The sequence below is a fragment of the Panthera pardus genome, unplaced genomic scaffold (genome assembly GCF_024362965.1).
Source record: "Panthera pardus isolate Hobbes unplaced genomic scaffold, ASM2436296v1 HiC_scaffold_6, whole genome shotgun sequence".
Lineage (NCBI taxonomy): Eukaryota > Metazoa > Chordata > Mammalia > Carnivora > Felidae > Panthera > Panthera pardus.
The window spans coordinates 59,006,072-59,026,885 of NW_026526991.1; the positions used below are offsets into that span (position 1 = coordinate 59,006,072).

Genomic DNA, 20,814 nt, shown 5'->3' on the forward strand with positions numbered 1-20,814 from the left:
TCTCTTCTCTTAGCAACTTTCAAATATACGATACAGTATTATTAACTGTCATCACCATGCTCTACATTACATCCCCAGGACTTAGTTTTTTTTTGTTTGTTTGTTTTGTTTTTTAAATATTTTTTAATGTTTACTTATTTTTGACAGAGAGAGAGAGAGAGAGAGAGACAGGACATGAGCGGGGGAGGGGCAGAGAGAGAGGGTGAGACAGAATCCAAGGCAGGCTCCAGGCTCTGAGCTGTCAGTACAGAGCCCGACGTGGGGCTCGAACTCACAGACCATGAGATCATGACCTGAGCCAAAGTCGGACGCTCAACCAACTGAGCCACCCAGAAACCCCCCCACCCCGCCCAGGACTTAGTTTTTAACTGAAAGTTTCTTTTGACCACCCTAACCCATTTCTCCCATCCCCCAACCCCCAACCCCCACCTCTGGCAATCACCAATTAGTTTGTTCTCTTTATCTATGAGCTCTTTTTAGTATTATTAGTATACTAGATTCCATATATAAGTATGATCACTTAGTATTTGACTCATTTGACTTAGCATTATGCCCCTGAGGTCTATCCATGTTGATATAAATGGTAAGATTTCCTTCTTTTTATGGCTGAATAATATTCCATAGTGTGTGTATACACACACATGCCATGCACATGTGCTACATTTTTTTATCCATTCATTCTTCAGTGGTCACATAGGTTGTTTTCTTGTCTTGGCTGTTGTCAGTAATGATGCAGGGACTATAGGGGTGCAGGTATCTTTTTTTTTTTCACTTTTAAAATCATCTTTATTTTGGTTGCAAAGACACGCTTTACTTAATATTTTATTTGTTCCCATTTGGAGTCTCATAGCTTGCCATGTAAAACACTGACTTCACTATCAAACTGCTATATAAGAACATTGTTATAAAATACAAACTATAAAGTAAGACAATCTTCTTTACAGTATTCAGATTAGTGCATCAAAAACAACATTGATTTAAAAAGGCAAGTGGTTAATTGGCAAACATCCACATTGTTTTCTAATGAAGGATGGTACAAAATGGTATGCAGGGTAAACATTAAATTTTAAGTGTTAGTGCTCAAAAACAATAATTCTGGGAAAGTTGCTCCCCAAAAGTAATTCTGACCCAAGGATACACATGTAGCCATAATTCTGAAGGATTTCAGGGAAGGTAATTAGTTTTCCATCCTAATAGCTATGAAAGTACACAGCAGAATAACAAGTTGGATCTCCAGATTTCTAACATAGTATGAACTCATTTTTCATACTCTTCCTCCAAATTACATTAAACATTTATAGTGACTACACATACCCCAGCAAACATCAGACTTAAACAGGTCCTATGCAAAAACAATTATCCTTAGTGTTTTACTAGGCAATCTACAGCAAATGTTTAGTGTATATACATCAGGAGGATGAGATATTCTAGGAAATTACTCACTGATTTCATTTAGACTGAACAAAGGTCTTAAGAGAAAACCAACAATAAAAGTTAAATAGATAATTTGTGCTGTTATGAACCAGAAAACGAAACAAAACAAAACACCACAAACAGGTGGGTTAACTTTAAGTTATTGAGAATATTTCCTCTGCTGGCCCATATCAAAATTAAATTTGAGATTTTTTATTGAAGTCACACAAATCTGGGTGCATGTCACTCTGTGACAAGAGACAGATGCACACAGAACACACACACACACACACACACACACACACACACACACCTACCTTTAAATTTACTGATTCCAAAAGCTAAGTCACCAGGGCAAATAAATTATAAATGAAAAGCATATACATTGTGGACAAAACCTCAGAGTTACTAGATTGAAAAGCATGGGAGTTATGCCAGCAGTGATACTGAGAAAAACTTTCAGTATTAGAAAATATCAGATTGAATCCAAAAGAAACTTCCCCCTGCCAAATAAAAATGACAAAGTATGGGAGCTATCCTTTATGCAATAGCTTTAAAATAATAATAATGTAATAAACCATGATTACAGGAAATTTCGTACATAATTTGAGAATGTAGTGCAACAGTGTGCTCCTTTATAATTCAGCCTTTCACTCTCCATACGATGAGACCGAGAATTACAAGTCAGATGACAATGATAAAAATGATGATGCACAGGGTTTTTCTGGATTTGTGCTGATATTCTGCTGCTCTTGACAGCTGCTGGTTTGCTTGCTGAACGTGCACCTCCGCGTTTTCCACGTTGGCTTCTATGCTATTACATCTCCTTGCTCGTGAATCATCATTCCCAAATCTTTAAATATTTCATTAATATCCATAATATCAGCTTCAAGTTGCCTAATAGAAGGTTCTCTCTCATGAATAAGGCAGAGGTCATCCTCTGTAATTTCTTCATTCTGCACCTGCACCTGAGGTTGAGCTTGCCTTCCCAGGATACAAGATTCCTTTCCTTTGAGCTGTCCTCAGGAAAACCACCAGATACTCTAGAACTGGCTCTTACTCGAGCAACAAACTCTTTCTCTTTCGCAGCAGCTTCCCTCTGGACCTTTTGAAAGTTTGTCAGTGATGTCGTGAATTGAGCCACTAAGCAATCCTTCTGTATTTTCCTTTGACGCTGTTCGCTGGGGGTGGTGGGCAGGGATCCAAACTCTGGTCTCTTTGGCAAGTTGGGTAGTATACTGCTGCTTCTGTTGCAACATTGTGTGATCCTCTGGATATTGGAAGAGATACACTGGGCCAGTAGGGCAGGGTCACCACCAATACCCGGAGTGTAAGACATAGCTGATTTGCTTATTCACTAATTTCATCAGATGTCACCTAAGCAGTCACCCCAACCTCCTCGGCTTCCTCCTCCTCCACTGGCCCCAGGCACCCACCGGCTCCAGAGCCCCCAGCTAGATTCTCAGCTGATAGGTATCCTTTTGAGATAATCATTTGATTTCCTTTAGATATATACCCAGAAGTGAAATTGTTGGATCACATGGCAGTTCTGTTTTTAATTTTTTGAGGATCCTCCATTGCTGTTTTCCCTAGTGGTTGCACCAATCTATATTCTACCAACAGTATACAAGGGTTCCCTTTTCTCACCAACACTTACTACCTCTTTGTCTTTTTGATAATAACCATTCCAACAGGTATAAGGTGATTGTGGTTTAAATTTGCATTTCCCTGGTGATTAGTGATCTTGAACATCTTTTCAGATACTTGTTGGCCATCTGTATGTCATCTTTGGAAAAATGTCTTTTCAGAGCTGCCCATTTTTTAATTGGATTTTTTTGTTTTTTTGTTTGGTTTGGTTTTTTTGCTATGGAGTTTTGTAAAAGTTTTTTTTTTATATATATTTTTATATTAACCCCTTATCAGATATATGAATTTGCAAATACTTTTGCCATTCAGTAGTTTACCTTTTCATTTTGTTGGTTTCTTTTGCTTTGCAGGAGCTTTTGATGTAGATGATTATTTTTGCTTTTGTTGCCTTTACTTTTGGGTGTCATATTCAAAAACAACGTTGCCAAGATCTATGTCAAGTTGCTTATCGCTTATATTTTTTTCTAGTTTTTATGATTTCAGGTCTTATATCTAAGTGTTTAATCCATTAAAATTTTTTTTTTTTTTTTTTTTTTTTTTTTTTTTTGAGAGAGAGAGCACGAGCAGGGGAGGGACAGAGAGGGAGAGAATCCCAAGCAGGCTCTGCAGTCAACATAGAGCCTGATATGGCCCTTGAACTCATGAACTGTGAAATCATGACAAATCAAGAGCCAGCTGAGCCACACAGGTGCCCCGGAGAGAATCTTAAGCAGCCTCCACGCTCAGCGAGGATCCCAAAGTGGCGCTCAGTCCCATGACCCTGGAATCATGACCTGACCTGAAATCAAGAGTCAAGGGGCACCTGGATGACTCAGTAGGTTAAGCGTCCCACTCTTGATTTTGGCTCAGGTCACGATCTCACGGTTTGTGAGATTGAGCCCTACATCGGGCTCTGTGTTGACAGTGTGGAACCTGCTTGGAATTCTCTGTCTCTCTCTCACTCTGCCCCTACTGAGGTGTATTTGCTATCTCTTCCTCAAAATAAATAAACTTAAAAAAATCAGACGCTCAACCGACTGAGCCATCTAGGCACCCTTAGGCCACTTTAAAGAAATACCTATATTAGTATCTTTCACTAACCGAAAGAATTACAAAGGGGATTTTTGCTTTTATGAAAAAATGAAAAGCAAAAATGGTGTTCAGCTTTTGTTTTGCAGTGAGCTATTATAGGGAGAGCGGGCATCCCAAGCAGGGAGAACCAAGCTTCTTCCCTGGGAACTGTACTCAGCATCAAATGGCCATAGCTTTGAACTATAAGCGTCTGTGCATTATTTCAATTTATTTTGTGCATCTGTTTGCAAGATGTGCCCTCAAGGGTCAGAGAAGCCTAGAAGAGACTATTTTTGGGGTCTGGGAATTCTCAAAGAAATTTCTCCATATAAATTAATGGGAATTAATTTTTCACTTTACATTATTTCAGATTAGGAAAGGTTTCACAGGAATGTTCTACCTTCAGATAGCAGAGGAAACCTGTATGTGTGGGTTTATTTCTGGGCTCTCTGTTGTGTTGACCTGTTTTTTATGTCAATACCTTACTGTTTTCATTACTATATCTTTACAATATACTTTGAGATCAAGGAATGTGGTGCCTCTAGCTTTGTTCTTCCTTCTCAAGATTGCTTTGGCTGTTTGGGGACTTTTGTGGTTCCATACAGATCTTAGGATTATTTCTGTGAAAGATGCCATTGGATTTTTGATAGGGATTACACTGACTCTATGTTGTTTGGGGTAGTGTGGACATTTTAACAATACTTCCAGTCCATGAACATAGAATGTCTTTTATCTGTCTTCAGTTCCTTTCCTAAAGTGTTATAGTTTTCAGCATACAGGTCTTTCACCTCCTTGGTTAAATTTATTTTTGGGTCTTTCACTCTTTGAAACCACTGTAAATGGGATTGTTTTAATGTACCTGATTAGAAATGCAACAGATTTTTGTATGTTGATTTTGTATCCTACAACTTTACTGAATTTTGAGTTCTAACGGTTTTTTTGGTGGTCTTTAAGGTTTCCTAAATAGAATGTCATGTCATCTGCAAATAGTGATAGAAGCTGGATTCCCTGTCCTTAAGGAAAAGAGCCACAGCTGGTTTGAGTATAATGTTTAATGTAAGATACAGTGGATTGGCAGAGTTGGTGCAAAACCAAGAGATTCAGTTCTCATCAGTGAGTTAACAGCCTAGGCACCTGGGCAAAACATTGGCCCTGCTGGCCCGAGTCCTCCGAGTTCCTCTGCACAGCACCAGCTAGAGGTTCCAAGATTGATATCCACTACTTGAAGGCTTGGAAAGGATCTAAGTGTTCTCATTCCCAAAGTGAGTGAAGAGACTGCCCTAGTCATCACAGCAGGTGTAGTTTGCAGGACAGACTTGAGGAAAAGTGGGGACAGAACTGGCCCTGTGGGCCTGGGTTGCTGTACATTTACTACATGCAATAGTCCAAGAGACTCTTGAGTGTTTAGCCTGTCCACCTTCCCACCTATGTGTTTACCCTCCCTGACTGTTCATGGTGGGGAAGAAGGTGAGCATCCAATTAAAGAAAAAAAGGTCTTTCCAAAAGCTATATTTGGCATAAGCTGATGCCACTGCAGGTGCTGCCAGTGGCCAGGCACAGGTACAGAAGGCCCTGAGGACTTGGGAGGGAAGGAGAAGAATGTGCAGGCAGAGCAGGAAATAGCCAGCTCAGGTCTCTGCCTGAGGCCATGCAGTAAAGGGTAACCTGTGGTCCTCCTCTTTGGTCAGGCAAAGGCCCTGGCATGGGCCTGGGAGGTGAGAGGGTGAGGGGCACAGGCTCTGCCCTTGGGCCCTAGCTGTAGGCTCATCACATTGAGGTGATGCAGCAAGAGGCAAGGCAAGGAGACAGTAGTCAGGCTGGTAATCCTTGGCTCCTAGGAACTGCCCTTGTCCTTGTCATCCATGAGGTCATACCTGTGGGAACACGCAGAGGAAGCTCAGGTAGAAAGGTGACCTGTGTCCTCTTATAAATGAAACATGACCCAAGCGCTCCTATACTTCAGCGAATCAACAGTTCTCACCTCAGAATGCATTCTTTTCTCCCTTCCTATGATTGGGATTTCTCTTACTTAAATATCCAGGCCCATTCCCCGCCTATCCGATACTCACCATTGGGCCGCTCCCTGGGAAAGGTCTATCTCTGCAAGGTCCAGCTGCACCTGTGTGGATGATGGTAGGAGCAAGGTGTTATTTTGACATCTCCAAAGACCACATCCCATCATCACATATTCCTGGTCCAAACCAGTGCAGTGCAGCGGTCTGGTACTATGCAGACCACCTGTATAGTACTGTCACCTTCAGTGCTTCCTTCCTAAGTCCCTGAGGGACTATAGCCTCATTACCAGCAGCTTCTAAGTCTTACCTTTGCCTTGCTTGTCCTCACCCTCTTACCTTCCCCAGCAGCTCACGCTCTCTTGACATGAAGGAGGAATTAGACTTCACAGAGACATCCAGCTTTCGCCGCAAGGCCTCATCCAGGGGCAGTTCCCACTCAAACCTGGGGAGGGACTGGGTCTTAGGGGCAGGGGTTCCTTCCCAAGCCTGCCATCTCCCCCTGAATGCCTGACTGACCGCTCACTGAATTCGGGATTTAGGGTCCTCTTCTTCTGTGAGGTCTTCCTCTTGGTGCCCCGGTTCTTGTCTGGCAGTAGCAACAGTGACACGTAGGGGTCCGGGGGATCCCGTCCATTTTGTCGAAGGGCCCTGCAACAGGGAGATGAAGGTAGAAGACAGTCCAAGATGGGGGGAGGGAGGGTGGGAACCCGGAGCATAGGGTCTCACCGGCAACTGTGCACAATGCTGACCAGCTTCCGTTCTTCACTATAATACCAGACAGTCAGTTTCACCTGGCCCAGGGGCCCTGCTGGAGCCTCAACGGGACTATGGAGAGATGGAGATAGTGTTGGAAGAAGGTCGTACTTCGGGAGCCTGTGGCTTATCCTTTGTATTCCTGACTGCACCCCATCTTTCTGTCCAAGGCCCTTACCTGTCACCATGTGTTAAGCGCTGCCGGAGCTCTGGGGCTGAGGAAGTGATATGAGGCAGCCCCCCCCAGAGCTCTGGTTCTTCACTCAGAGATGAGGAGCTGTGGCTGTAGCTGTGGCTGTGCGCTTCCACTCCTGAGTGCTGGGACACCAGGATCTAGGTAGGCAAGAAGGCCGTGAGCAGGGCAGACTCGTGCTCAACTCCCTTGCTATGAGGGCGTGGCCCTTGGCCCGTCATCTCCTGGCACTCACCCCCAGCTGTGCTCTCAGCAGCACCTGCCCTTGTCCGTTGTTAAGTGTAAACCAACGGTCCAAGCAGAGCTGGTCAGTCACAAGTAGCTCCGAGAGGGGCAGGGAAAGTGAGCCCAGTGCACCAGTCCCCTCGCCCCGAACCTGTGGAGTCAAGAGGTCAATGATTTAACCCTGGTGTTCTAGTTCCAAACGCTTGGACACTTGGGTGGTTTCAGAGAGAGACTCCCCTTTGTGACAGAGAAGCCATGTTGCTGGTCCCGCTTCCCTTCCTTTCCTAACCAGAGTGGACCATGCTATCTGTACTTCCCAGGCATTCACAAATTATGCCCAAGGGCTGTAATAGCTGCATAGGTGGAGAAAAAGAACAGTAAAAATGGAATTAAATGTTTCCTGCCCTTCCAACCCCATTTCCTTATTCCTAAGTAACTACCTGTAAACCCTTTCTGTTTTCTTAGTTCTAGCATAATTCTAACTAATATGCCTATATATCACTTTATTGTGATTTGTCAGCTTTGGTGTCTACTGACCTGCAATGCAAGGTCAAGAATTGAGCTCATTTGCATCTCTTCTCTATCTTTGCTTGTGTTGTTGATAGTTCCATTAAGTTCTATTGGTTTCTGTTCATATAATTCTCTACTTATTGTTTTATCAATTTTAGAAAGTATCTGACTCTTCACACTTCAGAAGGGGAAGGGCACCCCTATATTACCTCCCTCTCCCCACTCCCATACCTCTTTACTTTTGCTCACCCTTCACTCTTCATGCCATTGAAGTTGCTCCAATAATCAGTGACCTCATTTTCAAAGTCAATCAATAGTTTTTGGTCATCTAATTTTTTATTATATTTATTTTGAGAGAGAGAGAGAGAGTGCGGGAATGCACACAAGCACATGAGTTGGTGGGGCGGGGGGTGCAGAGGGAGAGAGAGAATCCCAAGCAGGCTCTGGGCTGTCAGTATAGAGCCTGATGTGGGGCTCGAACCCATAAAACATGATATCATGACCTGAGCCGAAACCAAGACTGAGCCACCCAGGTGGCCCTAATTTTGTTTTTTAGTAACATTTGGCTACTTCTTATCTTTTCATACATTCTTCTTTTGGTTTCCTTAACCCTTTCTTTCCTGGTGCGCACCCCACTGCCCTGGCCACGCTGCAGGCCCTTTGAAGGGCGCTTCTTCCTCTGCCTGCCCTTTCACTGCTGCCATGCTCAATGTGTCCATCCTTGGTCTTCTTTTCACCCTACATCCCTAAGAATGCTCCTCATACCCACGGCTACAGTTGCTACACGGTGCTTATTCATGATGTTCAAACAAGAGGGAGAGGGAGGAACACCATAGTGGGCCATAGATGCACCTTCTGGATGGCTCTTTCCCCTTGCATGGTCTCAGAGATCTCAAATTCAAAAACTTCTGCTTTGGTGGTGCCCGGGTGACTCAGTTAAGCGTCAGACTCTTGATTTAGGCTCAGGTCATGATCTCAGGGTTTGTGGGATCGAGCCCCCTTGTTGGGCTCTGCACTGACAGCATGGAGCCTGCTTGGTGTTCTCTTCTCTCCGTCCCCTGCCCCCCACTCTCTCTCAAAAATAAATAAATAAACATTTTCAAAAAACTCTTAAACTCCTGCTTTGGGCATTCCCTGTGTTGGCCATGGCACCCTTCTCTGTCCAGCTACCCCATGCTAAGAACCCAGGAGTTAGCATCTCGACTGTTCCTTGTTCCATCTCCCCCCATGTCAAATTAACCACCACCAAATACCATCCAAGCTTGGTCATTTCTTGTTTATTACTCTAATAGACTGTTAACTGATTTCCCTGCCTCCAGCATCATCTTCCTTTAGTCCATTCTTTATCGTGCTATCAGCATGATCTCTGTAAAGTGCAAATCTGGGTGTGTCACCCCTCACTCATTTATTTATTTATATGTTTAATTTTGATAGAGTGCACGAGTAGGGGAGGGGCAGAGAGCGAGGGGGACAGAGGATCTGAAGTGGGCTCTGAGCTGTCAGCAGCAAGCCCGATGTGGGGCCTGGAACTCTCAAACCACTGTGAGATAATGACCTGAGCCGAAGTTAGACGCTCAGCCATCCAGGCTGCCCCACCCCTCCCCTCACTCCCTCAACTGTTTCCCTGTGCCTTTAGATAAATCCAGATTCTTAGCATAATATTCAAGAGCCCCTGTGATCTTGCTTCTGTCTGCCTCTCTTATCTATAATTTGCCTTCTTTCTGCTCCTTCTCTTCTCAGCCTGAAGACTTTTCCTTCTCTTCTTGGTCAGAGTTTGTTTACCCTTAAGCTCAGAGGTCATCTAAGGATGCCTCTCTTATTGCCTTTACCTTTTCCCCTAGTCTGACATGAAAGCCCTCCTTTTTTCCCCACGGTGCCTTTTCGTCAGCAGTTGTCAGTCTGGAAGTTTTCCGTGGTTATTTTTCTCCCAAAAGAGAGTGTGAGCTCCATAAAGATAAGAACTAGATCTTTTATCTCTGAACGCCCTGTGCCTGGTTCAGTGCCCAGCCCGTGATGGCAGAATGTTCACAGAATGAATTTATAGTACCTGCAACTCCAGGCTCTCAGTGTTTGGTTTCCTGATGAGAAAGGAGGCACTCTCATCCCAGACAGGGGCTGAAGTTTGGGAAACAGTCTGGTGGAGATGAAGGGTTACGGTCAGTGGTTGGAACTCTCTCCTCTGCATCTCTCATCCCTCCCAGACAGCCCTGTGGCATTTTCTAATACCTTCGTCTTGTGAGAAGTATCTCCCACAGTGAGAGTAGCGTAAGGACTGGGAGGCTTGGTACCTTTTCGGAGCTAAGAGACAGAATATTGTGTTAAATACGGTCTTAAATTTAGACCTCGTTAGGCAGATCCCCCGCTCCCCTCACAAATTCCATCCACAGCCAGTGACCAGGTCCCCATTATTACTTGACAGCCACCACCCTCCTGGCCTCAAACAGACCATTCTTCCCACCCCAGCGCCACCCTGGGAAAGAGGAATTTGGAATTTACTATTCCAAATACACCAGGGGCATCCAAACCTGAGGGAGGCGGAGCAAGGGCCAGGGAGCTATGGGGCGTGGGGAGCAGATCTCACCGGCAGGTCCTCCGCCCGCTCCAGATAAACGGACAGCAGGGCCGCTGCCAGTTCTGCACTCTTCTGCGTCTGGATCAAACTGTTCACCTGCAGCACCTGTGGGAAGACACACTCGGCTTGGGGAGTGGTGACTGACATACTGGGGCCTGGCCTACACCTCGGAAGCTGACACAAGAGTTCGCCTTGACCCATCTGGAGTCCATTCCCTACCTCCTCTAACTCGGCAGCAGTGGGCCGGGGGGTCAGACGCTCCAGACGCAAGTGCAGGCGGCCAGATGGCACGTCCTCCAGAGTCAGCCACTGAGGAAGTAGGCAGGGTTAAGGCTTGAGGATGTGGGGACAGAGGGACTAGAAGAGTGAGACATGGGTCAAGATCAGGAAGGATTATTGATTCTGATTTCTTGCTCACCTCATCAAGGAAGCCAGTGTTTAGGACTGCAGTGAGACTCACTTTACTCCTGTAGAGGAGAAAGATTTAAACAAGAGGCCAACGGTCAGAGCCATGACTCTGTCTCCCCAGAGCCAGACTTCCGTGGCCTACAGAGGCCCAGCCTGTCTTCGCTGCCAGACTCCCATCCTCTCACCTGCCCAGAAAGTCATCCTTGTCCAGGTCCTTGTCAAAAACTTCAATGTCTAGCTCTTGGCCTGGAATCGATGTGACAATCACCTAGTGGGAGAGAATAGTGCAAAGGGGATTCTTTCCTTTTTTCTCCCAAATGACTAGGAACCTCCCCCTCAATCACCTGAACCCCGGAGGGCTTTCTGACCCTGGGGCTCTCTCAGAGCTAGAGGGAAGAAGGGGAAGGGACTCAAGAGGAGTCCCAGCTGCTCAATTCTGACCTCAAAAACCTCATTCCAGCGGGGATTGAGATCTTCCCGAACAACACGGCTCCGGAAGCTTCGTCCTGCCAGCTTTAGTTTCACATAGGGGTCTGATTTGCCCTTTACCAATCCCCCCAAGAAACGGTCTTTGGCAATCAGGTCCTGGGCCTCTAATACATGGATCCGAAGCACATTCTGCAAAAGGGACAGACAGAGGCACCAGATGGCTGTGAGAGATAAACCTGACAAAACCAGCCCTGAAAAACAGGCTTTGCACACTTAGGCAACCGACCCTAGTCCTTTCTAGATATAGACTCACCTCAGTCCCGAAGTGACTATCAGGAGTAGTATGACAAGGTCGAGGTGGGGCATCCACACTGCTGCCTGCCTGGGAGCTCTCACTGTCCGGGTCCCAAGCACCAGGTGTTCCAGGCACGGTGGGAAAGTGCACTTCTGATGAATCCAAGTACAAGATCTGGGAAGGGTAGTGTAGTTGTCAAATCAAAGAAGTGCAGCTGACCACCTGCAAGCAAGGTATGTGGGGGTGGGGGGGCAGAGCAGAGGCTCTGACCGAGAAAACAGGTTTCTGCTTTGGCTGGGCTCATCTCTAGAAGGTTCCCTCCACACTCTTCCTACTCACACACTATTTCTTCCCCAGTTAGGTCAACAAACACTTTTGTGTGCCTGATAGGTTCTTCCACACATATTAGAGGATTCCCCTTCCTTACTCTTAATACCAAGGAGTCTACAAGGCCCTTTACCACCCTCAGTGCTTCCTCTGTCTCCATACCCTCATAACCAATTTCATGTAGAGCCTGGAGTTTGGGCCAGAGCTGCTGAGCTGGAACCACTGGTCCAAGGTGAGTTCAGGGGCAGTCAGCAGGCGACCCAGAGGCAGGGTCAGTGCCCCTAAAGTCAAGGCCCTGGAGTCATCCTTCACCTAGAGGCACAGGAAGAGGGGATGTAGTGAAGAGATTAGGAAAAAGACCTATTGGGGAAATTGTAACCTACCACCAGCTTCATTTGCTCTGTGCCAATCACCTTTTGTCCTACTCTAGCCAACTTAACAGTCCACCTACTCCATCGTTCCTTCTGCCTTTGCTCATCCTGTTCCCATTATCTGAAAAGTTCTCATCTCCTCCCCCTACCTATTTTTAAAAAATTTTTGTTACTTTTTTTTAGTTTACTCTATTTACTTATTTTCCCTCCCCCTGCCTATTTAAATCCTATTAATCACTCAGGGCCCACCTAAAATTCTTCACAAAATCTCTCTAGTTGCTCAAGCCTCCGTACCTTTCTTTGGCTATCCTTAGCACTACATTATGGGTACTTTATTCCCATTAGTTAATATTTAATAATTTCTGGATGGTTTTATACATATGTGTCTTGTCTGTGAAACTAGCCAGTAAACTTCATGAAGGCAGATACTGTTTCATGTTTTTTTCTGTGAACTTTAAGCTTCTAGATGTCTACATGGCTTCTCTGGCATGTTTAATTGTGATGTTTAACAGACATTCTTGCAGTTTAAGATGACACTTTTAAAATAAAATTCTCTCCTGGGGCACCTGGGTGAGACTCAGTCAGCTAAGCAACCAACTCTTGATTTCAGCTAAGGTCATGATATCACAGTCTGTGCGACGGAGCCCCAAGTCGGGATCTGTGCTGACAGTGTGGAGCCTGCTTCGGATTCTTTCTCTCTGTCCCTTTCCAGCTCATGTAAGAGTACACACTCTCTTGCAAAATAAACATTAAAAAAATAAAATAAAATTCTAATCATGACTTGAGCCCTGCCATTTGATGGGAGAATCGACAGAACCTGTAAGATTTTTTTTTTTTTAATTTTTTTTTAACGTTTATTTATTTATTTTTTGAGACAGAGAGAGACACAGCATGAACGGGGGAGGGGCAGAGAGAGAGGGAAACACAGAATCGGAAGCAGGCTCCAGGCTCTGAGCCATCAGCCCAGAGCCCGACGCGGGGCTCGAACTCACGGACCGCGAGATCCTGACCTGAGCTGAAGTCGGATGCTTAACCGACTGAGCCACCCAGGCGCCCCCCCCCCTTTTTTTTTTTTTTTTTTTTTTTTTTTAAAGTAGGCTTCACACCCAGTCAGAACTCACAAGCCTGAGATCAAGACCTGAGTTGAGATCAAGAGCTGGATGCTTAACTGACTGAGCCAACCAGGTGCCCTAGAACCTGTAGAATCTTATTTGGAATTGACATTCTCTATTGTAATTTTGCTTCTGTTTATTTTCACATTTTCTTTTTCCACTGAAAAGGAAAGATGATGCTTAGTTTTAAATGTTAGAAGTGTACAAGTTGTTTTGTTACAATTAAACTAAATAAGGAAAAATATAAAAGGCTAAGTACTCAATATGTTCTTTTTTTAAAAATAATTTCACTGAGGCATAACTTGCCATAAAATCACTCATTTTAAGTATACAATTCTCAGTTATAAAGAATGATTCTAGAGAGATAGTTGGGGAAGAATGGAGTGCTTCAAGGAGGTGGAGAGTCTATGTAGATGGACTGAAATAGTGATCAAAAGGCAGATGGAAGAAGGGGATACAGACCTGGGAAGGCAGAATAGGGTATTCAGAAGGAGCTCAGTGGGGTGATCGTCTCACCTGCACATCAAGCTCCTGGCTTCGAGGGTCTTGCAGGAAAAACCGGAAGGCCTCTTCCCACACTGGGCAGTTGTTGCTGTAGACAGCCTGGAGACGCACAGGATGGGATTAAGGTTACGTGCTGCAGTACCCATTCCTGTTTCTCCAGAAAACCTTTGCCTTTACAGGCAGCCTAAAGGGGAGACTTCATCTCAAGAACAATCCTCCCCTACCCCACCAGGCACGCGTGTGTGGGCACACACACACACACCATCTCCCACAATGATATCCTGGCCCTCACCTTGCTCTCCTGGGTCATATCCTGAATTGAAAGTTGTACCATGGGATTGGGTTCCTTGTTCCCTTTCTTTAGCTGTGGGGGAAGAATTAGAAAGTCACCATCTTGGTGTTTTTGGTTTTGTCTCCGTGAGTGAAGTAGGGCTCTCATCAGAATCTTTTCCCTGAGGTGGCTCTGATCCCCTCCTTGGAACCCTTGTGTTACATGCTGCTGCTTCTGAAGTCCAGTTGGCAGGGGCAAGACAGGGTATGGGAATGCTGCATCCAGGGTTTCCTGTTCAGCTGCCCTCAGAAGCCACACTCACAGGAAGATCCTGGGCCCGGTCCAGATAGACAACTAAGATGGCAGCTGATGGTGGCTCTGGTCGGGAGGAGACTCCTCGATTCCACTGCAGAACCTAGAGGGAAGGGGTCGGTAGTCAGACCCTTGCCCTCCAGTTCCCCATATTTCCAGTCATCTGTTTCTCCCCTGCCAGCTTCCTGTTTGCCAGGTTGGTTACCTGCTCCAGTTTTTCTGCAGATGGCAAAAGTGACAGCCATTCTAGCCTTAAGTGAACTTGGCCTTGCCCACCTTGTAGAGGAAACCACTGGAGGGATAGAAGAAAGTGAGGTATAACAGAGATCAGATATTTACCCAACCTCTTCTCTACCAGTGTAGCAACTATTGTCAACCCAATGGGTGAGACCACCCTCCCTCTTCCTCTTCTCTCAACTTACATTATCCAGCACTCCAGCCTGCAATACCTTCCCTACATCCAGCTTCATCCTAGAGGGGGTGGGGAGGGGACAGTGAGAGGGGGAAAAAGGAGAATGTGTTGTAATTAATAGCATGTCACTGGCCCTCCACTCACCCACCCAGAAATAAACGGCAAATCTCAGACTCCCTTCTTGTACTCAGCAGATGTGTGTGTGTGTGTGTGTGTGTGTGAGAGAGAGAAAGAGAGAGAGAGAGAGATAGGGAGAAGGCAGGTGAAGGCAGGAAGAGGGTGTTAAGAAGGAAAATGATACACAATTCCCAGGCCTGGAAGGAGATTATAATTGCTTCTGCAACCGTGGTAGCACTGGGGCTTTAGAATCCTAACACAGGCAGAGTCTCACCTGCCCAGAAAGTCATCTTTGTCTGGATCCTTATCAAACACCTCCACCTCAATCTCCTGCCCTGGGACCTCATGGACCATCACCTGAAGAACATTACAGCGTTAAGGATCTCATGGGCTACACTGTGAGGATCATCCAATCAGGATCTTCTCTCACAGCCTCCCAGGGCCTCCCCCATTTGACACAATTCCCACTCCTCAGCTGTCCCACCTCGTAAGTCTCTCCCCACTGGGGGTTGAGGTCCTCATTGATGACCCGACTGCAGAATGTCTGGGTGCCCACTCGCACAAGTGCATAGGGGTCTGACTTGCCCTCGATCAGGCCCTTCACGTATTTGTCCTTGGAGCCCAGACCTCGGGCAGCCAGCAGGTGAATCCGGATAATGCCCTGGGCATAGGAATCAGATGGTAAAAAACTAAGGACCCAGCATGAGGTTCCTGAAAGAAGGATCTATCTGATGTTGGAGAGGCCATACCCTGGGAAGAGGAGAACGCAACTGCGCCACATCCTGAAGGTCAGGCACAAGGGGCACCAATAATCGGTTGGGCAACACAAGGAAGGCAGCAATGGAATCCATGATCATGGTGTCAGAGAGGGAGCTGGATGGGGGGGTAGAAAAGGAGCTGAACGTGGCCCCAAATTCCAATATCCACCCCCCAACCCCAGCTTTCTTTTCCACAACTGAGAGTGACCTAACGCTAGAGGGACATCCTTTCTTCAAAATCCGTTTTTGCTACTCTTCCACCCTAATTCCCCACCTACTGCTCTGTCTCTTCACTACTGTCCCAGCTCTTCTTTTTCTTTTTCCTCTTGCTGAGCTTTCTGCAGCCCTCTTCCTTCTCTATCCGCAAACATGCTCCCCCACAGGAGAAAAATAACAGCATGGAACTTTTCAGGGGTATCTGTCTTCTCTCTCCAGCTAGGATGATCAAGGCTCCTGGACGATATCAGCTGTATCTTTTACTGCTTGGTATCCCGAAAACCCCCAGCCCAGGGCTGGAACACTTAGGTGCTCAATAAATCCTTGATACCTGAGTCCTGGGATATCCAGCAGGTTGGTCATCCCTGTCCAGTTGATATCTAGGGTCTGGAAGGAAAGAGCAGGGAGATCAGCACAGAGCACAAGCTGGTATGGCCACACCCATCCAACAGTTGCCAGACCCCTCAGCCTTCCCTCCCCCATGCCCCAGAGCTGGCCACTCTCTCCCTCCCAATCCTCTCTGTTTTCCCTGCTTCCCCATTCAGCTCGGTGTTTTCCCTTACCGGGCGTCGGATAAAGAACATCGACACAGCCCCCACAATAGGAAGGTTCCCGATGAGCGGCTCAAGAATCACCCGCAAGACACCATGTAGCTGGGGCCAAAAAAGAAGATCAAAGCATTTCTCTACAAAAGGACTTCTTTCCCTCCCAAACTTCCCCAGCTTTGGTTTTTCCAACTTTCAACTTCCCCACATCCGATGAAATTTAGGACAAAGTCTCCCTATTATGGGTGCCCCTGACACATGCCCCACCTGCATGCCTTTGACGCCTGCTTTGCAGAAATATTTCTTCACTTCCACATCAATCTGCACATCACCTACATAGCTAGGGGTTGATAAGGAAGCGAACGAAGAGGGTTAGTACTAGGCTGAAATGGGGGGAGGGGAGTGAAGCAGAGTGATCAGGATCCTGCTGAAGGGGAAGCAAGAAGAGTGAGTGGTGTTACCTGATGTTCAAATCCAAGAGGATCTGTTCTTTGCTCTGGCCAGGGTGAACCTTGACTCCTAGGATGCGCAGTGGCTGCAGAGAGATGAATTCTTGAGAGAGAGAAGAGGGAAACGGAGGAGTATCTTCTGGGCCACCCACCTTCCCTGGCTCATCTCCTCCATCCAGTTATTTTCCTTCCTACACACATACCTTTTCACCCAGTTCCACTCGTGTAAATGTAAATGTTTGCAGATGGGGGTTAGAGCCTCGAACAGCCGGGGCCACAGTTTCAGTCAGAAGCTTCTCCATGTACTGGCCCAGGAAAGGCCAGACCTGGGCCACAATCTGGAAGGAGAGGGAACCCGTCACAGGAGAGCCCAATCTTCCTCCTAAAGGCAAGTTCCTTCGGAATCCTCCTCGCAGAGAGCACTGGGGCCAGACCTGACGAGTGGCAGGGTCTGGCAAGAGAAACGAACCCCATTCCTTCCTCATGAAAAATAAAAATCAAGACCATCATGCTCACCTTATTTAGCCACTCAGCCTTTTCCACATCTGGGAAGCTGACCTAGAGGTGGGGAAGGGAGAGGTAGGGATGAGCATAGCCTCCACCTGTGGTCTCCTACTAAGATGCTGGGTGGTGTGCGCACAGAGGAAAGGAAACCAAAGTGTGACAGGGCCTCCTCACACCCAGGGGTTGGCCTGGAGGTGCTAGGATGTTCAGAGGATTCACCCCTCCACGGGGTTTCCGAGCTCTGAGGTCTCTCTGACAAGGGGCGCTGACGGCATGTGGGCCAAAGTTGCTCTGTGGATAGCTGGGGATGTGAAATGAAGACAGCTGCTGGAGCAGAGAGGGAGGGAGGAGAAGGGCAACATTCTTTCTGGAGGGGGAGGTCCTGACAAACCAGAGTTTAAGGAGGAAACCCTGGGATTAGAGAAGTCTTGGTTCCGTTTTGCAGCCTTCCCACTTCACCCTGGACTGGGGCTTCTACACCAAGAAGGTGAAGAGGGAAGCAGCTCTTTGAGGGGCCAGAAGTGCTGGCCGTTTTTGTTTTTTTCTTCATCTTCTTTATTTCGTTAGTGTGCCTTTTATGGGAAAGAAGGACACCTGTGGTTTGTATTGGCGGAGGAGGAGGGACAGTCGCCTCAGGAAGAAGACTGCTTTTCCATGATGAGGAGTAGGAGGAATAGCCAGTTGCTGCCTGGGCTACATGTCCCCTGGGACCATTTCTCCCCCTTTCCCCTCTCCAGCCCTGGGCCTGCGCAGCATGGCTGTATCTGTCTAGTGTCAACTTTGATTCCGCTCTTCTGCCATTCTCCCCCGTAGAACCGCACCTCCGCTGGGAGGGGCAGGAAGGCGGGGGCAGGGAGGGGCCGTGTAACGGGCTCTGCCCCGGCGAGGGCTGAGAGCAGGCAGGGGGGTGAGGGGGCGCAGAAATAGGGCCCGGGTCCCAACCGAGCAAGCGCAGCGCGCAGTCCGGAAAAGGGTGGGGCCGGCCAGGGGCGGTGAAGTGTGGGCAGCGGGCACTGCAGCAGTCAGTCGGACTACCCTCCCCCCTCCCCCGCACCCCCGCCCTGAGTCCCGCAGCCGCCTCCGCTGCGCTGCGGCCCAGCTGCCTGGGGCTGCAAGGCGAGGGTCGGGGGTCTGTCCGGGTGCCGTGGCTCCCCCGAGCAGTGCTCCCGGGGTCGAGTCCCGGCGGGTACCCGGAGATAAGAGCGGGAAAAGGGAGAACATTATGGCCTTAAATAGGCCAAAAAAAAAAAAAAAAAGAGAGAGAGAGAGAGAGAGAAAAGTCCCAAGGAAGACTGGAGTGACGAGGGAACCCTCTGAGCCGCAACGGGGATGTCCGGGAGCAGCAAGGCGCGAGTGGCACCAGAAGCGAGGAACGCTCAAGCGTCTTGGCTAGGAGGGAGAGCCACAGCTGCGACAGGCTCCCCAGATGTTATAACTGCTCCTGCCCAAGCGCAGAGGAAGAAGTCCTGATTCTGTGGAAGGATCAGGATCTGGGCACGCGGAAAGGAGGGGGAAAGGGGGAAGAGTGGCTACCGGGTCCCAAGAGTGGCGCGTCCTAGCAGGCAGCCGGCTAGCGGGGCGAGAGGGGAGTCTCCCTCCCATGGCCCCAGGGTGGGAAGCTGACTTTAGGGACAGGGAGGGAGAGCCCTAGAGCCGAGGGGCTATGAGGGGGCTATGCAGCACTGAGGGTGCTCGCTCACCCAGGCAGGTAGCTCTCGATGGCTCATATAAAGTGTTTTCGCCGTGAGCCGCTCCTCATCGTCCAGCAGCTGCCGCGCTGCCCGAAGGCTCCGTTCTTTCTCGTCGCGGACCCGGCGCCAGCCCAGGTAGAGGGCGAGGCCAAAGAGCACGAAACCCACGCTGAGTCCCACTGCCCCAGCCAGGTACACCGGCACGAGCACAAGCAGCCGCCGCCCGAATGAAGTCAGCAGCGCTAGGGCCTCACCCGCCGCGCCTGGGCCGGCAGGTTGGTTCCCAGAACTCAGGTCCCGCTTTGTGTGAGCAGCGGGGGGCTGGTCAGGGGGGTCGGAGGGAGCAGAGGGCTGATCCGCGGGGCTGGGGCTGGAGCCGTCTCCAGGAGAGCGCTCCATGGTGCCACCTCTGGGAGGACCCGCCCGACCCAGAGACCAGGAGAAGGTTGCTTAGCCTAGCGACCAGCTGCCCCCAACAAACCGTAATCCCTGGGCTGGGGGAGGGGAATTTAAGCCACGCCCCTTCTTTCTGAGGGCTCCGGTTGGCCGGCGCTGCATAGACCAAGGCGGAGTCAAAAGACAGAAACCCTGCCCCTCTTCCGCCGGGAGGCGCTAGGGCTCGGGAGAGGCAGGACCTCCCTGATTAGACCGAGTGTCAAGATGGGCAGTCTGGGATGGCGGGAAAAGGAGGAAAGAGGCTAAAAGAGCGGCACTTGATTGGTCAGAAAGAGGAGGCGTGGTGTACCATTTAAAGAGATGAAGCCCCCGCGCTCCCCCAAGTGGAATGGGAGTGCCTGTGGTATGACGTCATGCGGAGCCGCACCGCCAATTACTCCGTTTTAGAGGGACTTGGGGTTGAGGGGTTGTGGAGGATGAGGATTTACTTCCACTCCGTTCGGACGGTTTGGCAGGATTTGTCTGGAATTCCTACATGTTCGTTTGTCAGCTTTCCGTAGTTTTTATATTCTAAGCACGTTTCTTATTCTTCGGGGTTTCCGTGGCTGTCCTTACAAAACACCCCATGTGGAATGAAAGGTTCTGTCTATGCGGTCTTCAGCCCTCTACTTTGTGCAGTGTAACGACAGACGCTACAGAAAAACTGGAGAATACGAGAATTAGAGTTAGGATTCTCCAGCCTTCAGGGAAGAGAGAGAGAGACAGAGAGAAAACGGTGTGTATAGGAAGTGAGGCTTTATTTCTTATTAGTAATCTCCAAGATTTAGTTATCTTTATCATAGAGGGCAAATTAAACTGGCTCCCAAACGGTGGGGGCGGGAGTGGGGAGAGGAGATGCCTCGGCTACAGTGGAATTGATTACATTTCCCATGATTTCCCTGACCCTGAGGAACTGAAATGAAGAGTAATGAGACAATTCTGTTTCTTATTTGCCTGAGTTGGAAGGAAAGTTCGGAATACAGTCACATGTAGAACTAATGCAATTCCATGTTGTATAGTGTACGTGTTGGAAGGGAAAAGCGCAGGGTACATTGATGATGACTACTGTTACTAGTTAACTGGACTTAGAAACTAAACTAATTGGAAGCTCAGGAGGGAAGAATTGGTCATAAAATGATTATCTTTTAATGCAGTATGTGTGGAGCTTGTTGTGTTATTGTTTGAAGCAACAGGAAAAGTAGGGTTGATTGGTGGGGAGAGACTAGATCTGCAGCAGATAAATATTATCTGGCTCTGCAGGGCATAGATTCTATCAGACT

General features: G+C 47.9%; 1 protein-coding gene and 1 pseudogene across 1 annotated transcript; both read right to left on the reverse strand.

The window, feature by feature from the left end:
• Window positions 1-804: 804 nt before the first annotated feature.
• LOC109270319 (syntaxin-7-like) lies at window positions 805-5,023 on the reverse strand (annotated as a pseudogene).
• A 121-nt stretch (window positions 5,024-5,144) lies between these two features.
• ESYT1 (extended synaptotagmin 1) lies at window positions 5,145-19,603 on the reverse strand. The gene is made up of 31 exons (XM_019454743.2): window positions 19,109-19,603; window positions 17,421-17,462; window positions 17,108-17,242; window positions 16,917-16,990; window positions 16,723-16,795; window positions 16,474-16,563; window positions 16,242-16,297; window positions 15,686-15,809; window positions 15,421-15,597; window positions 15,211-15,293; window positions 14,830-14,878; window positions 14,613-14,699; window positions 14,418-14,510; window positions 14,117-14,188; window positions 13,837-13,923; window positions 12,000-12,149; window positions 11,529-11,684; window positions 11,228-11,404; window positions 10,972-11,054; window positions 10,797-10,845; window positions 10,598-10,687; window positions 10,388-10,483; window positions 10,033-10,104; window positions 9,854-9,940; window positions 7,307-7,447; window positions 7,057-7,211; window positions 6,852-6,950; window positions 6,642-6,773; window positions 6,462-6,567; window positions 6,180-6,229; window positions 5,145-5,984 (listed from the first exon to the last, which is right to left on the reverse strand). Exons 1-31 carry the CDS (start codon window positions 19,496-19,498, stop codon window positions 5,945-5,947), a joined length of 3,315 nt encoding a protein of 1,104 aa, XP_019310288.2. The 5' UTR covers window positions 19,499-19,603; the 3' UTR covers window positions 5,145-5,944.
• Window positions 19,604-20,814: the final 1,211 nt, after the last annotated feature.